The sequence below is a fragment of the Lipomyces oligophaga genome, assembly GCF_038497815.1.
Source record: "Lipomyces oligophaga strain CBS 7107 unplaced genomic scaffold V1516scaffold_12, whole genome shotgun sequence".
Taxonomy (NCBI): Eukaryota; Fungi; Ascomycota; class Lipomycetes; order Lipomycetales; family Lipomycetaceae; genus Lipomyces; species [Lipomyces] oligophaga.
This window is the reverse complement of record NW_027117796.1, coordinates 148843-164637: the sequence shown is the minus strand read 5'-3', so window position 1 is coordinate 164637 and position 15795 is coordinate 148843. Positions and strand designations below refer to the sequence as shown.

General features: G+C 42.4%; 6 protein-coding genes and 1 non-coding gene across 7 annotated transcripts; 5 read left to right on the top strand and 2 right to left on the bottom strand.

Annotated features, from left to right (window-relative positions):
* The first annotated feature begins 748 nt into the window (after nt 1–748).
* V1516DRAFT_t79 lies at nt 749–822 on the top strand. Its single transcript has one exon. It is a non-coding gene; the product is annotated as a tRNA-Val (tRNA).
* Nucleotides 823–1962: 1140 nt separating this feature from the next.
* V1516DRAFT_688117 (fungal-specific transcription factor domain-containing protein) lies at nt 1963–5560 on the top strand (the record flags this gene model as incomplete). Its single annotated transcript, XM_066923771.1, has 2 exons — nt 1963–3813; nt 3869–5560. The coding sequence occupies 2 exons, from the start codon at nt 1963–1965 to the stop codon at nt 5558–5560; spliced, it is 3543 nt and encodes a 1180-aa protein (XP_066774821.1).
* Nucleotides 5561–5756: 196 nt separating this feature from the next.
* V1516DRAFT_682548 (P-loop containing nucleoside triphosphate hydrolase protein) lies at nt 5757–8168 on the top strand. Its single transcript, XM_066923439.1, has one exon. The coding sequence runs from the start codon at nt 5967–5969 to the stop codon at nt 7758–7760; it is 1794 nt and encodes a 597-aa protein (XP_066774820.1). The 5' UTR covers nt 5757–5966; the 3' UTR covers nt 7761–8168.
* On the bottom strand, nt 7931–9393 carry V1516DRAFT_682547 (something about silencing, SAS, complex subunit 4-domain-containing protein). The gene has a single exon (XM_066923438.1). It carries the CDS (start codon nt 9302–9304, stop codon nt 8069–8071), a length of 1236 nt encoding a protein of 411 aa, XP_066774819.1. The 5' UTR covers nt 9305–9393; the 3' UTR covers nt 7931–8068.
* Nucleotides 9391–13423, top strand: V1516DRAFT_682544 (uncharacterized protein). Its single transcript, XM_066923437.1, has 5 exons — nt 9391–9579; nt 9658–9705; nt 9754–9826; nt 9887–12699; nt 12752–13423. The coding sequence occupies exons 1-5, from the start codon at nt 9571–9573 to the stop codon at nt 13361–13363; spliced, it is 3555 nt and encodes a 1184-aa protein (XP_066774818.1). The 5' UTR covers nt 9391–9570; the 3' UTR covers nt 13364–13423.
* A 46-nt stretch (nt 13424–13469) lies between these two features.
* Nucleotides 13470–14719, top strand: V1516DRAFT_644027 (Hcr1p). Its single transcript, XM_066920142.1, has 2 exons — nt 13470–13604; nt 13680–14719. Exons 1-2 carry the CDS (start codon nt 13595–13597, stop codon nt 14492–14494), a joined length of 825 nt encoding a protein of 274 aa, XP_066774817.1. The 5' UTR covers nt 13470–13594; the 3' UTR covers nt 14495–14719.
* V1516DRAFT_682538 (3-ketosphinganine reductase, catalyzes the second step in phytosphingosine synthesis) lies at nt 14512–15684 on the bottom strand. The gene is made up of 3 exons (XM_066923436.1): nt 15555–15684; nt 15379–15510; nt 14512–15333 (listed from the first exon to the last, which is right to left on the bottom strand). The coding sequence occupies exons 1-3, from the start codon at nt 15609–15611 to the stop codon at nt 14569–14571; spliced, it is 954 nt and encodes a 317-aa protein (XP_066774816.1). The 5' UTR covers nt 15612–15684; the 3' UTR covers nt 14512–14568.
* Nucleotides 15685–15795: the final 111 nt, after the last annotated feature.

Genomic DNA, 15795 nt, shown 5'->3' with positions numbered 1-15795 from the left:
GACAAAACACAGAGGTAGAATTTGAATCTGATTTTAATTGAGATGTTTGAAAAGAACCTCACAAAATCAATCTCGTCCCTTAAATGCTGTTGTACGTGCAGAATACAACGTATGTGATATACCGATTTTGTTTAGCCTTCAATATACAAGTTTCAAAAGTAAAAAATCAGCAGGTAGGTAGGCTGTCATCTAAATTATACAGGCTGAAATATGATAATTATTACCAGACTGTTATCAAAGCTAACTGAAGTATTGAGACCGAATATCAGTTGGTGCTAAGGTTGGATCGTCAACTCAGAGGTATGCAGTAGTATGCAGTAAACAAAACCAACAAATAGAATTGGAAATTTTTCGTTAGTCACGACTAAACTCATCTAATAAGCGTATGCACCGCTTCAGTCGAAAAGATTTAGCTGTAGTGAGCGAATATGAATTTTATGACTACCGATGCAGATTGTTACAGATCGAAATATCTGGAAATGGATATTCCATACTACCGATTCATTGGTGGAGTCAATTAAGAAGGAGACACTGAGAGAATAGATCTGAAGTCCTTTCATTTACAAATTAGAAAATCAAGGACAGCTTATTACAACCAGTACCAATTTCATTAGAATCTTACTAACAAGAAGAATTTAGTACAAGGAACTAAACAATAGAGATTATAGTTCCGAACAGAGGAAGTACAACAATGCCAAAATATGTTTTTACCACAACTATTCAAATTTGGATATCAATTGATAAAACTGGTTCAATGGTCTAGTTGGTTATGGCGTCTGCTTCACACGCAGGAGGTCTCCAGTTCGATCCTGGGTTGAATCAATTTTTTGATAGAAGTGACGTGGAATAGTTTATTATTTTATCGCTAAATCAAATTCTTAATACAAGAAATAAATAATAAATATATTATAAGCAGGAATCCCTTAGCTATTAAAATTTGTATGACTTTGAAATCAAAACTAAAAAGTACAGGAATCGGCGAATGGTCAGGTAACCAGTGAAGAATATTGAAAACCAGTCATGAGTTTCGAAGTAAATATAGGAAGTGGTAGCTGCTGCAAGGACGATTCACAATCAGATGAATAAAACAAGAGTACGCCTCCACAAACGAGCAAACTAAAGAGTTTAGACGAAATTATCTAAATTTTCCTGTGCCGGAAAAACCTAGGTAATTTATCTCCTGTCTTGAGCCAGCGAGATCCAGATCGTGTTCTCGGAATGTCCGACAAGATCGTCGACGATGGCCCGGGCACTGTCTGCTCGCGCAGAGACCGAGCTTAGCTTTGAGCCATAAGACCAGGACGGATAGTAAGAGCCTTAAGATGGTGCAATTGCACTTAAATTGACTAGATTTATTAAGAATTCAGGAATTGAATTTTGGAAAAACTTTCCTGTATTTTGAAGACTGTTGATTATGTAATATTATAATTGGGAAGGGCCGAGCGGATTGCGTGCTCATTTACCGGGATTTCCCCATTGGAGCGATTTACATGTGCAATCTGCGCACAACTTTGGCTCATCTGTCTCGACTAGTTCAAAGATATTTGACTTTTTCTACCAGGTCGGGGAACGTTATATAGATATTTTTGAATTATATTTCTTGGCTATATCTGTGCAACTCTGTTTATAGTTACTATTAGGATATCAAAATTCTCAGGAGTCACTTGCTGACTGCTCCGAAGGACCGAGTTTTGAGTTGCGTATGTATTTTATCTACTCGAGGATTGACAAAATTTTCGTTAAATTAAGAAAATGCTTATAGATTTTCTTTAGCACGTTGAATATTAGAAAATAGATATCAAGTTGTTTTCTTATCGCTTGGCTCATTGCTACTGGCACTGTTCGCGACTTCTGGCTTAACAATTGGAGGCGATTTCATTTCTCGTCAAAATCAGACATCAACGTTCTATATTTTCGATCTTGTTAAGTCTCCGGGTGCAATTGTTTCTTTATTGATAAATGATGAATTTCGAACGACAATCGTCTTTAAACGGATCTACAACTACAGCTAGTACCGCGGACCTGGCGGTTTCCCCCGCCAACGCACTATCAAAACGTCCTCTTTCTCAAAGTCCCTCATCGGGCGAGACTTCAACCAAGAGGGCACGTTCGATTGCAGCCTGCAATCGCTGCAAGGCACGAAAGCAGCGCTGTGATAACGGTTTTCCGAAATGTTCAAACTGTACTAAAGCCGGCGCCGATTGTATTTCCAAAGAGCTTGCATATCCTGCTTCTTACGTTCGATCACTGGAGGATCATGTACATGCACTAGAAGAAACTATAAAGAATCTCAACAATCAAGTATCGTCAAAAAGCAAGGCTGAATCTACCATTTCATCATCTGGTCAAAAGTTGCCTCCTTTGAATTCTCAGCTCGATCAACATGGTGCTCAAAAGCCGTCTTCTCAGACATCGCTCCCATCTTTACCATCAATTGATTTTGTCAAAACTTCTCTATCCTCTTCTGATCTTTCTGATCAAACAAGCCGAGATTTGGTCGGTATGACTGCTTCTGCTGGAGTTCAACCTAGTAATAGCCAGCAGTCATTTTATCTAGGCTCAGCCTCTGGATTTCCATTGACTAAGCTTGTTCAAGCTGCTATATTCGGTCGCTCATTGCCGAAAACGCTAATAGTACAGTCAAGTCTTCCCCAGTTGCCTCCTTTACATAAAGGCTTCCCAAAGCCGGATGGTGCTCATCCGGCCCCGGAAATTCTTCCACCACCTCTTCCCTCGATTTCCCAGTTGGAAAATACATCTGACTTAACAGGATCTGGTTTTCGAAGACCATCTTTTGCTGATTCACCTACGTCACAAACTGCGCTACCTCGTTTTTCCCATCAGAGCCAGTTCCAGAGCTCTCCTCAGGTTGGATTTTCAGAAGCTCAATTCGAACAGTCCTTCCTATCAGCTTTGCCATCAGATGAGCTTGCCGATCGTCTGGTATCGGCTTATCTCCGAGGGGTTCATCATAGATATCCTATTTTATATAAGGGTGATATATATATTTGGAATAATCATCGAACAACCATTGCAAAGAAATTAGCAGCTATAGCAGCCAAAAAATACCCCTCAGGTTTCAGTATGAATTCAAATGGTAAATCAGTTCAGCCGTCCGCTTCAATTACTTCTCCGAACTCTCAGATGGCTGTACCCGCTGGTAGTGGCTTTCCGATAAATACTGAGATACACACCGATAAGTCTGTTTCAAACCAAGCTTCAGTATCAGTTAGTGAATCCAAGTTAAGAGCCGACCTTAGTCCTACTCTATCGACCTCATCGCCTTCAACTATAGTTTCGGGGACGACGACAACTTCTAGCTCAACGCCTGCTTCGTCAGCATCACAAGCATCATTTCCTTTAGTTTCGAGTGATGATCTGGATAAAGCGGAGAGTGAATATGAATTACAATCTATCTGGTTTAAGCTCCATATGGTCTATGCAATTGGGGCCGGTTACCTTCATTTGACTGGCGGAACATATTCTGGCGTCTCCCCAGAAACTCATTACTACGTTGCCATGAGATATCTCGATATATTATCTGATGCACCTCTGATAGACATCATTGAAAAACTTCTTATGGTGATTATTTTTCAACTGAGATCTCCAAGTGGACCCGGTATTTGGCACTTAACTGGTTTCACCATGCGTGTATGTATTGAGGCTGGTCTCCACCGCAAATCAAAGGACGGACCTGCTTTGGAAGACCAACATCGGCGAATTCTCTTCTGGTCTTTGTACGTATTGGAACGAAGTGTGTCGATCACTCTTGGACGACCATTTTGTCTTGCAGATCGCGATATTGATATTGAAGTAAGTTCAACTAATAATTAATTTACTGTATAGTTACTATTGCTAACTATTCTAGTTCCCCTTCAACGTCGATGAAGATGTTAGAGACCCGAAAGAGTTTGAAATAGCGTCTCAATCTTGTGAAATGTCAAAGATGACCAGCATGACAAGTGTGATATTGATCATGCAGATCAAAACGATAGCTTCTCATATCCAGGAAAAGATTTATCGAGTTGATAAGCAAGAACTCCCGGTGCAAGAGAAATTTAGAGATATCCAAAGAGAGCTAGTAGCTTGGGGTAACCAAATTGAAAGTTGCAAGGAAATTATTCCTTTGAGTACAGTTCCTACTCCCCGATTACATCGATCACAGGAATACTTTATGTTGAATTATCATGCGAATATGCGGCTTTTGTTGGTTCCAAAACTTCCTTCACTCTCTTCGGATTCAGAAGAGTTTCAGCTATGCTTACGATCATCCGGTCACATTTGCCAGATTTATAAACGACTTCATCAGTATCTGCAGACGGTTTCGTATTCATTTTTAGCTTTGCAAGCTACATATATGGCGGGCATCACAATGGTTTACTGCTATACAAAGGATCCTTCCATTTTAGATGATCAGTTCCGGTCTGATATCGGCGCTTGTTCTGCAGTGCTTTATATCATCACTGATCGCTGGGCAGCTGCGAAGCATTTTCGGGACTCGTTCGATACATTTTTGAATTCTGCGATTGATTCTCGCGAGTTATCAACCGACAGGTCTTCTTCTATCTCCTCAAAATCGGAGCATGCAAGTATACCGGAACCAAAGCTTGAAGACCAGGCTCAGCAGTCTCCGGTTGCGACCCTGACGCAGTTGGGCTTTACTACAGAGATTCAGCGACACAATAATGTACCTGCCGGCTCGGCCACTACGGCCACTCCTGCAATAATGGAAGGTCAGACATTGGACGGTTTTGAACAAGTCCCAATGCCTTCGGTTCCGCAAGATGTCTCTAATGCGACAGCATTTGTATCCAGTGCAGAGTCGACCTATCCTTTGAGTCAGACAGTTGATCTCAACAATTCGCGCTATAAAGGGGTAGTGGATGATCTTGGACCTGTTCAAGGTGAATTATGGGACATTTTGCAGCAAGGCACGCAACAACAGCAAGCAGACTTACCAACACAGCTCAACGCTCACAGTGTGTCGGATTCTGCGATGGGCACACCACAATTCGACTCTGCCCTTAATCTGGCTATACCTTTATCGGGAATGTCACGCTTCCCCGGAGTTGATCTCGGTATGGGCATGGGCGGTCGAACAGGACTTGGTATGTCCTTCAGCAAACAAGGTCCCACCATGTCAAATACGCCACCGAACCAAGGGGGTCCTTCGTTTTCCCAAAGTTTTGGAAGTACTCCCTACTGGTATGCCGCGCATAATTCTCAGCAGTTATCGCAGACGACTACTCCTTCGACTAGTAACATGGCCCGACAATCCGCAAAGCTGTATATGCCGTCAGCTACAGGTGAAGGCTTGACGATTCCAGACCCTTTACCTGCAGCTCACGAAGATTCTTCGTCTTTGCATAGTATTCGGAGAAGCGGAAATAATATGCCTGTCCATAATTCGCAGCAAGTAATCTCGAGGTCGACTGCAAGTCTTCTAGGGGGAGGAGGAACGGGGCACTCTGTGCACGATATGGATGCGGAGATGGGTACAGGAGTTGGAAATGCTGCACTTTTTAGGTGGGCCGGAAATTTTGGTGATCTTTACTATTAATTATGTCGGATTTAGTTTTGTATTTTGGATAATATGTATCATTTAGAGACATCTATAAGTCTGCATGGAGATTGAGAGCACAGTATGATGTAATAATTTGCTGGGAGTTAAGTTAGCGGTGGGTGTTGTAGTATAACCCTAACAGCACTTGCCACCACTCAAATAATTTTTTAACTTTTTTTACATTTTAGTAGCTACCAACGTGGTTTCAACAGATTTTTGCACGAAATCAAGCAAAAATCGGGTTTTTGAATTTTTGTTATTGGTCTGTCCAGTAGCAGAAAAATAATTGATTTTTGTGTTTGTAGGAATCGAGCGGAGCCTGCATCATATCATACGGTTTGAAACAGGTCTATAGCCCCGACGTCCCTGCTAAGTTAATATTACGTTTCTGTTACATTAAGCAATGGTTTCTGCTTCGAAAGCTAAGCGTGATGCTAAGCGCGCAGAGAAAGCTGCAACAAAACCAAAATCATCTGCTAAGAATGCAGATCCAGAGATTGATGCTGCTGCAGATACCGTTGCCAAACTGAAACTTCAGGAGGACAAGCATGGAATCTCTGATCGTGTCACAACTGGTGTGCTTTCCAGCTTGGAGACCAGTCGTGATATAAAAATTACTTCTCTCAGTTTGTTGTATCATGGAAAAGTCTTGGTTCAGGATTCAACACTTGAACTCAATTATGGTCGCCGATACGGGCTTCTCGGTGAGAACGGCTGTGGTAAGTCGACCTTTCTCCGTGCTATGGCCGCTAGAGAATATCCTATCCCTGACCCAATTGATATCTATCTTCTCAATGAACCTGCTGAAGCTACCGAATATTCTGCACTTGAATATGTGGTTCGTGAAGCTGAGCATGAACTTCTTCGTTTAGAAGCTCTGGCTGAAGAGGTTCTTGACCGTGATGGTCCTGACTCACAAATCCTTGAGGAGCTTTATGAACGTATCGAGAGCATGGACCCTTCTACATTCGAGTCGCGTGCGTCTCTTATTCTCCGTGGTCTTGGATTTACTGCAATCACCATCAAAAAAAAGACTAAGGATATGTCTGGTGGTTGGCGTATGCGAGTTGCTCTTGCGAAGGCTCTTTTCGTTAAGCCAAGCTTGCTCTTGCTTGATGATCCCACCGCTCATTTGGATTTGGAAGCCTGTGTCTGGCTTGAAGAATACTTGAAGCGATTTGATCGGATTCTAGTTTTGGTTTCACACTCTCAGGATTTCTTAAACGGCGTTTGCTCAAATATGATCGATATGCGACTTAAGAAGTTAACCACGTTCGGTGGTAACTACGACTCGTACGTTAAAACACGCGCTGAATTGGAGACCAATCAGACAAAGGCGTATAATAAGCAACAGGAAGAAATTGCACATATCAAAAAGTTCATTGCTTCAGCTGGTACATATGCAAATTTGGTTCGTCAAGCCAAGTCTCGTCAGAAAATTCTGGACAAGATGGAAGCTGATGGGTTCATCGAAAAAGTCGTTCCAGATAAAGTTTTCACATTTCGATTTGCAGAAGTTGAGCGCCTCCCACCTCCAGTTTTATCCTTTGACGATGTATCGTTTTCGTACTCTGGAAATTCTGAGGATAATCTCTATGAGCATTTGGATTTTGGTGTTGATATGGATTCCCGTATCGCTCTAGTTGGTCCTAACGGTGTGGGCAAATCGACATTGCTGAAGATTATGACTGGTGAACTTATGCCAACTGCAGGAAGAGTTTCGCGCCATACACACTTAAAGCTTGGCGTTTATTCTCAGCATTCTGCCGACCAGCTGGATCTGACTAAGAGCTCTCTGGAATTTGTCAGAGACAAATATAGCAGTATATCTCAGGATTATCAGTACTGGCGTCAGCAACTGGGCCGTTACGGGTTGACTGGAGAGGGTCAGACTGCTTTGATGGCCACACTTTCTGAAGGACAACGGTCCCGAGTTGTATTTGCCTTACTTGCTATTGAGAATCCTAACGTTCTTCTGCTTGACGAACCTACTAATGGTCTTGATATTCCTACTATCGATTCGTTAGCTGATGCAATTAACGCATTTGAAGGAGGTGTTGTTGTTGTTTCACATGATTTCCGATTGCTGGACAAAATTGCCAAGGACATTTACGTTTGCAATAATAAGACAACCACTCGGTGGGAAGGCAGTATTGGCCAATACAAAGCTAGCTTGGCGAAGAATATTGTCATTTAATTTAAGATTTCTGATTTCTATAGAAGACATATTGCTTTTGTTTAAGATTATTGGGATTGTTGTTTTGTAATGTTCCTCTTAAATGTTTTTTTTTCTGAATTCGTTCGATGAAATTATTCAGATCGTTTATATAAAAAATGGTGGATTTTTAGCCGTCAATAGAAATAGAATGAGGTTAAGGTTGTTTGGAAGTTTATATTATGAGCTGAATATGATTACAGAAGGTGCCCAGTTACAAGAACTAGAAGTTGTACAAAAAGCATTTGAAAAATATTATTGATTGATGCAACATATGAATTGAATAGAATTTAAGATGAGATATTATTAATTTTGTCGTTATTAATGCTGCCGTCATGTAATGCATGTAGATTTCTCGATTGAGATCTTCGTAGATCGTCCCTGATTCTGATCCAACTCTCCGGTATTTTGAACTGTGAATAGTGTATTGAAGGAACAGGATATCCGAATGCGAGAGGTTCGGAACGCTTGCGATGTATGGTACTGATTATGCGAAGATTTGGATCCTCAGGCTTCTGTTTGGCAATTCGCTTGCTTGAAAATTGCGGCTTCGAAGGCGATATCGACACAGAAGCTTCAGTCTTCCGAGGACGGCCACGTCTTCTTGTGGTAGATGTCTTCGCCAATAAAGACGCAGAAGATGAGAGTAAGAGACTCTTTTTCCGCGTCTGCAATCGTTGAAGTCTTTCCCGCTGTGTTGCATCTCGGTCTCTGTCGGTCAAAGATTTGAACGATTTTTCATTTTCCTTCCATAACTCAAACTTATCCAAGAGTGATTGCAATTCTTGTATAAGTTTTGTTCGCTTATTTGAAAGCTCCGAATCATCACTGGGATTATCCACTGGAGTTAAGGCAAGAACAGATTTAATCCAGTCAGGTCCATTGAGTGTATCGAGATGCCTTTCACAGCGTAGACGTTCGTACATGATTTTATCTCGTTCAAAGTTTTGATAGTGCTTTTCTTCACGTTCACCACGTCGGTGAAGATTAATGAAGGATGTATCCGATAAAGGGTCCCTGGCAAATCGTCTCGAAACTGATTTGGACTCGTATAAGGCTAATTGAGACTCCTTAGACAATGGCCTGAAGCCGAAAGGCCCTCTTGGTATTAATGGAGGCTTTGACGGCAGCTCTGCGTGTGAAGCTGTATCTAAGCCATCTAATGAGACTGAAACTGAGCTGTTAACTGAACATTTTTGTTCATAGGGAATATGATCTGTCAACTCCAAAGTCTCGAACCAGAGAAAATCCAAAATGCTATCTGTTGAAGAAGGAGCGCCCAGTCTAGTTCTTCTCGACCGCAACGATGCTTTCTTGCTCTCATCAGAATATATCCGGTCGGCATTTGTGTTCCTCTTGTTCGTATCAGCCGAATCCGAATCTGTACTCTCCTGCGATTTAACTCGACCACCCGACCGGTCTGTAATTTTTCCAACTATGGACGTGTCGTCCGAGGACGGCTGCGACGGCGGTGACGGAGAGCCCAAAAAGTAAGTGACGATCGACTGAAGCGACGGCGGAGGCATTTAGAACGAGAAGATGAACAAAAATCTATTTCTTGTCATCTTCGGACGGTGAAATCAAATGTTTTGCCTGCTACTGAAAAGTGGAGAACGCTTGCTGGAGTAGTGGAGGCCAGGAGGGGTCTGTTTGGGACTACTGTTCTGGTCATGTCAGGCTCACCACCAGTGCAATTGATTGCTATATAGATCATTTATTGTTTTGCAAAATAGTACACCTCAGCACAATTAAATAACGAATCTCATTAAGATGAAAACAATTTACTCGTGAAATGTCGGCAGTATATCACGGCTTTAATATATAAGTGTGCCCTTGTTTCACATAACCGTGAGATGTAAGCTAACACCGGTACACTGAGCACCAGAAGGTGATTCTAGACGTTGATCTCAGTTCAGGAAAAATCAAAGTATTATAATCGGATTCGTTTGATTCTAGACAATTACTCATCATTTAGGGATCCACGGAGATCACGGTTGTTCCCTCTGAACAGTCGCTTCGCAGCGTGCGACTCAACTTCCGACAAGCAAGTATGAATAGCCAGGCTAGTTCTTTGCCATTCACATCAACTGACTGACAATTCGTTCTAGAAGTCGCTGCTATTTATATCAACAACAAACCGGCCTTATGGGACTACGAAGATTACTGGGCGTCTACTTCGTCTGAGAAATTCCTGGACTCGGCTCGGTCGGTGTACCAATTTGAAGCCTTTCAAGATAAACTCAGTTCATTGACAGGAGAATCTCTAATTGGCGAGCTGGTAATCCACTTTCCTCGTGGCTTTAAAGTGCAAGCACAGGATTCATTTGTACCGCAGATCTCAGTCCGCCAGCTTTCGCCAGTTGTCTCACGTCATGGCTCTCCTGACGCACAATCTCATCCTACCTTCAAGCCAGATATTAACAGCAGTTTTGTGCCAATCAACGTTCGCATTGAGTTTGAATTGGATAATCCTGTTATGGGTCTCAAATTTGTCAAAGCAACCAAAGAGCATCGATATCCACATGTTTATACTTGTTCCAACCCTTTTGGAGTGTCAACTTCCAGCTGGTTGCCTTGTGTAGATGGTCTGTGGGAACGATGTTCCTGGGAATTTGAAATAACCGTGCCGAAAACTATTGCCGATATAAAGAAATCGCAAATTGACATAATCACAAATGGTCATTCAGCTGGTGGCACACTTCGGAACACAATCGACGATGAAGACGCAGAACAAGATATCTCTGTTGTCTGTATCGGAGACATGCAGCGTGAAATAACGCATCCCACAGACCATGCTAAGAAAATCGTCTCATTCCTCATGCTCTCTCCAATATCGGCACAGCATGTCGCTTTTGCTGTAGGTCCTTTTATCCCCACAAATCTATCCGAACTCAAAGATTCCGACGATGACGACCCTGTACATTCAACGTCATCATCTTCGGAAGTCGTTGCCTATGCCCTTCCCGGTCGTCAAGAAGAAGTTGTAAATACATGCATGTTTATGACTAAGGCAATGGAATATTTTGTTCGTGAATATGCGTCTTATCCGTTCAACTCGTTCTTTCTTTGCTTTGTGGAGAATGCTGAAATTGATATGGAGCCTTCTGCAGGCTTGGCCGTTATCAGCGATAGCCATTTATTTCCTCAAGATGTTATTGATCCTTTATTTACGGTGACCAAGTATTTGACAACTTTGCTCGCAGCTCAGTGGTCTGGTGTCAATATTACGCCGAAATATTGGAGTAGTCTGTGTATCACAACTGGGATATGTAGATATATTTCCGGCATGTTTTTACGCAAATTAATGGGTAATAATGAATACCGATTTCGCCTTCGAAAAGACATAGAAAAAATATGCGAATTGGATATTGGCAGACCGCCGATAGGAGCTTCAGAGTTCTTGTTTCCACTTGACAAAGCTACTTTAAAATTTATAGAGCTGAAGGCGCCTGTGGTTTTACATATTTTAGACAGGCGGCTTACCAAAGGAGGGGGATCTTTTGGGTTGACAAGAGTAATACCAAAGTTATTTCGACAGGCTATGATGGGCGAACTAACAAATTTGAGTATTTCTCATTTTCAGCGGCTATGCGAAAAAGTAAGTCATGTCAAGGTTGATGCTTTTTTTCAAGAGTGGATTTATGGCAGTGGGTACCCTATTTTTCGGATCACGCAACGATTCAATAAGAAAAAAATGTTTGTGGAGATGGGTATACGACAAGTCCAAAATGCGGAAATGCCTTCAGCTGGGTCACTGCATGAGGAGGATTTTATCAAACAGGCAAAGAAGCAGATAGAACACCCAGAGGACAGCCAACAGCAACTAGCTCGAACTGTGTTCACAGGACCAATGACGATCCGGATACACGAGGCGGATGGTACACCATACGAGCATGTTGTGAATATTAAGGACTCGTTTACGAAGCTTGACATCCAGTATAATACTAAATATAAGCGATTGAGACGGCATCTGCGTCAGCGGGAAAAAGGATCTGGATCCTCGGCTGTTGCCTCAGCAGCTTCAGCGGCTATAGCTGGTGAGGCCGATGACGAATTAGATGGAGTTTTGTTGCATTCATTAGGTGATGTCCTCTCTAGCGATCTAGACATGGAGGAATGGAGACTGAGCGAGTGGACCAAAGAGGAGGAAGATTCGATGACTAATGAAGCATTTGAATGGATGCGAGTCGATTCAGACTTTGAATGGATCTGTGTGATATATATTAACCAGCCTGACTATATGTACGCATCACAATTACAGCAAGATCGAGATGTTGTTGCGCAGTACGAATGTATTCGGTATTTTTCGGACGCCAAACCAAACCCAATTTATTCTACTTTGCTAGTTCGAACATTAATGGACAGGAGATATTATTATGGGATCCGAGTTGAGGCGGCGCTGGCCTTATCTAAATATGCGACACCAGAGTTGGATTGGGTGGGCCAGCATCATTTACTGAAGGCTTTTCAGACAATTTTTTGTTTCCCTGATTCACTAATTCCGCAAGCGAATGACTTTTCAGACGTACCCACTTATCTTCTTCAGAAAGCGATTCCAAAATCGCTATCTGAGATTAAGAACGACGATGGACAAACACCGTTAGCCATAAAAGAGTTTCTACTTGACTTGCTGCGGTACAATGAGAATTCTCACAATCTATATTCTGATTGCTACTATGTTGGTACATTGATGGAGTCTATAGCGAACTCCATTTCCAAGCCCGCGGAAGAAGCACCTGAGTATAATTTTGAGTTTAGTTTTGAAGTTCCGGCAGGTACCACTGAGACCTGGACCAATACGTCAAAAAAATCATCCGAGAAGCAGTTTGTCGAGAAGGCAATGACTGAAATAGAGCGATGCCGTAACATGGACACTTGGATGCCGAGCTTTCAAAATACGATTTCAACGGTTGCAATTCAGGTAAGCGTGAGAGATGGTAGATTGATTAATCTAGTTTTAACCTTCTTCATAGATATTGGAGAAATTAGCACGAGTGGGAGTTGTCGAGGCCTCGATAACAGAATTGATTCCGTTCACTCATCCAGATAGATTTTTTGGACTTCGTCTAGCAGCATTTTCGGCTTTACTGAGCATACCTGACATGTACAAGAGTGAGAGTCATCGCGGAGCACTTCTCTATGTCTTTCGAACCGCAGAGCAGGATGTGTCGCTGCAGATCCGACTAGGAATCATCCGACTTTTAGGAGAATCGGTGGCTAAAATCAGCATGCACAAGTTTGGCCGGAACACAACCGGGGACGTTGGTACGTTTATGATTGTAGAGGAGACTGGCGGAGAAGTTGCGGAATCTCGGAAGGAAGAGCTTAGGAGGTCCAATCTTACAGGTTGCATCGAGATTGCACAAGAGCAGTTTGCGAATGCGGAGACATTCAAAAGAGGCTTATGGGAGTTACTGAGCAGTTGCAACCTTGGAGTTCTGGAAAAACGTATGGTCGGAGATATCTGTGAGGTTTTGTATGAGTCTCGTCCTTGTAGGATTGTCAAGTGGAGGATCCCTGATGGGAAACGAGTGTATGCGAAAAATCTTGGACAAGGCCGAGTGATTTTTTATCGTAGCAAGTGAGTATAGGCAATAATATATTGTTAATATACTGTAGTGTATTATGCTAGAATCTAAATTACTATGAAATAATATAATGTTCATTCCTTGAGAACGTATGATCAGTTACCCAATCAGTCACGTAAGCGCAAGGCGTTTGTTCAAGTATATGAGTGGGAAATTATTTTTTGGACTAGTTCATTGAATTCAGCAATTCTAGTTATCGATTCTAAGTAAGAGATAAACGAACACGATATGGCCTGGGGTGAGTTGATGTTGATTGGATTGGATTCAATGATTATAGTATGATAAGATCCGGATTTTAGAACTAACAGGACAGACGACGAAGAAGACGAAGTTCCGTCCTCGTTGACGCCTAAATCCAAATGGGACGACGAGGAAGATTCGGACGATGGAGTACTAGATTCTTGGGATGCATCTTCGGATGACTCTGATGACTCTGAGAACAAGAAAAAAACTACTGCAACTACAGCAGTACCTGCCAAGAAAAAAGTGCCATTAGCGCAGAAGATCGCGGAGCGAGAGGCAGCAAAGAAAGCTGAGCAAGAAGAGCGACGGAAAAAACTTGCGGAGCTAGCCGAATCAGAGAATGACCGGCGAACAAGACTAAGGCAGGCGGAAATTGATGCAGATATGGATAATGCAGCAACGTTATTTGGCGCTTCCTCGATTGACGATTCAGATATTGCTGCAGGAAATGGTTCTCTAGAGTCAGATCCGAAGCCTGCTGCTGCTGCTGTAAAGACGGTGGTCGCAGCACCTCCGCTTTCATCGATTACTTTGAACTCACTACCGATGTTTAAAGCAAAGTCACAGGCAGAATTAGACTATCTACAAGACCAACTGAGTGAAGCACTAAAACTGCTGGAAACTCACCGCAACTATGCTTCCAATTTTCTTCCAGCACTCCTGAAAGCTATCGCAGCGCCATTGAATAGTGAGCAAGTTAAAAAGCTGGCAAGTACTCTCTCTGCTATCGGCAACGAGAAACTACGCGAAGAACGATTGGCAGAAAAACCGAAAAGTGGGAAGGGCAAGAAGAAACCAAGCTTGGCCGCAGCGTCGGCAAAAATAGATGATAACATTGATACTACGAATTACGACCAGTACAATGATTTTGATGATTTCATGTGATGGACTGAAGGAGAAAGGGGATAGTTAGACTGGAGTGATCATGTGTAATAAAATATTGCTAATCTAACGTAATATCAATCATTTCGCTTTGTTGGGCTGTTATTCTTAAGTCCTTTGAAAAACTGCCCAATCGGTCGGTCGACAATAAAATACTGCAACAAAGGAGTGAAAATGGCGAATATAATGGCCATGATGACAGATAGTAGGTAATTACTTCTAGGGGATCCACCTAGGACCAAAGATCCCAGCAACGAGCCTATGAGATCAGTGGTGATCATCGTTGTCCCATTATCGAGTTGCTTTAGAATGATTGCAGCACAGTCGTCTGCCGGGATCGCGGCACTAGGCCCTTCAATCACTCTTGTAATTGTTGGTTTCGTCAGGTTTTCCTTATCAAAGCCTTCAGATTGAAAATTGCCAGCGAAAACTATGGGTACCGAAACATTGTATGGACTCAGTTCCTGTCTCATAATATCTGCCAACGTGCGGAGTGCAGACTTCAACGGGGCGTATGGTCCATAGCCAATAAATGGAAAATAATGAGTAACTGATGAACAAAACATAATTGTCCGCTCGTATTTGGGCCTAGGCGAAACTTCTGACATGGCTTTCATCGCTGCGTGCGCCAAATAGAGAGAGGCACCGTAGTTAATATTGATACCTTCGACTAGTTCCTCCGGTGTCGTGTCGACAAGAAGCTTGACCGTCGCTCCCCCAGCACATAGCAAGACATGGTCCGGAACGGCTTCGATTTCTTCCATAACTCTGGCGGCTCCTGCGGGAGACGCTAGATCTGCACACACATATCGAGCAGTCTGATTCTCATTCACTCTTAATGCCTAGCCATGTTAAACGCAATTGACTTAACTATCCAGGCTTCTGACCTCAAGTGCTCTAACGGCATCCTGTAACTTTCTCTCTCGACGCGCTACAACAACAACACTTGCACCCTTGGCAAACACTTTCTTAGCCAGCGCAAGGCCTAATCCTTGTGATGCTCCAGTTATTACGACCAACTATGATTGGGTTAGTAGAGCAGAAGAAATCAGGTAGCGAGTACCTTTCTGTCAACATCAAAGTGACCAGAATTCCAAAAGTGGCCTCTATTCCAATGCATTTTAGCTTATCTACTCGCAATCTCAGTAGCATATATTTTTATAGAATATTTATCTGCTAATGTTTCATTATTTTCAACTATAGCACAATTATCAAGATTAGTAGAGTACTCCCAAATATCATTGGGACTTTGGAATTTTGCCTTAGAATTTTCTTCTCAACAGTCCGCTATTCTATATTAATTT

Bases quoted from the DNA above. Each gene is read 5' to 3' on its own strand.
- V1516DRAFT_682548 (XM_066923439.1), top strand. From the start codon at position 5,967: ATGGTTTCTGCTTCGAAAGCTAAGCGTGATGCTAAGCGCGCAGAGAAA.
- V1516DRAFT_682547 (XM_066923438.1), bottom strand. From the start codon at position 9,304: ATGCCTCCGCCGTCGCTTCAGTCGATCGTCACTTACTTTTTGGGCTCT.
- V1516DRAFT_682544 (XM_066923437.1), top strand. The intron at 9,706-9,753 runs GTATTATAATCG...CTCATCATTTAG, and splicing joins TCAGTTCAGGAAAAATCAAA to GGATCCACGGAGATCACGGT. The intron at 12,700-12,751 runs GTAAGCGTGAGA...CCTTCTTCATAG, and splicing joins TTTCAACGGTTGCAATTCAG to ATATTGGAGAAATTAGCACG.
- V1516DRAFT_682538 (XM_066923436.1), bottom strand. From the start codon at position 15,611: ATGCATTGGAATAGAGGCCACTTTTGGAATTCTGGTCACTTTGATGTT. The intron at 15,511-15,554 runs GTACTCGCTACC...ACCCAATCATAG, and splicing joins ACTTTGATGTTGACAGAAAG to TTGGTCGTAATAACTGGAGC. The intron at 15,334-15,378 runs GTCAGAAGCCTG...TAACATGGCTAG, and splicing joins ATGCCGTTAGAGCACTTGAG to GCATTAAGAGTGAATGAGAA.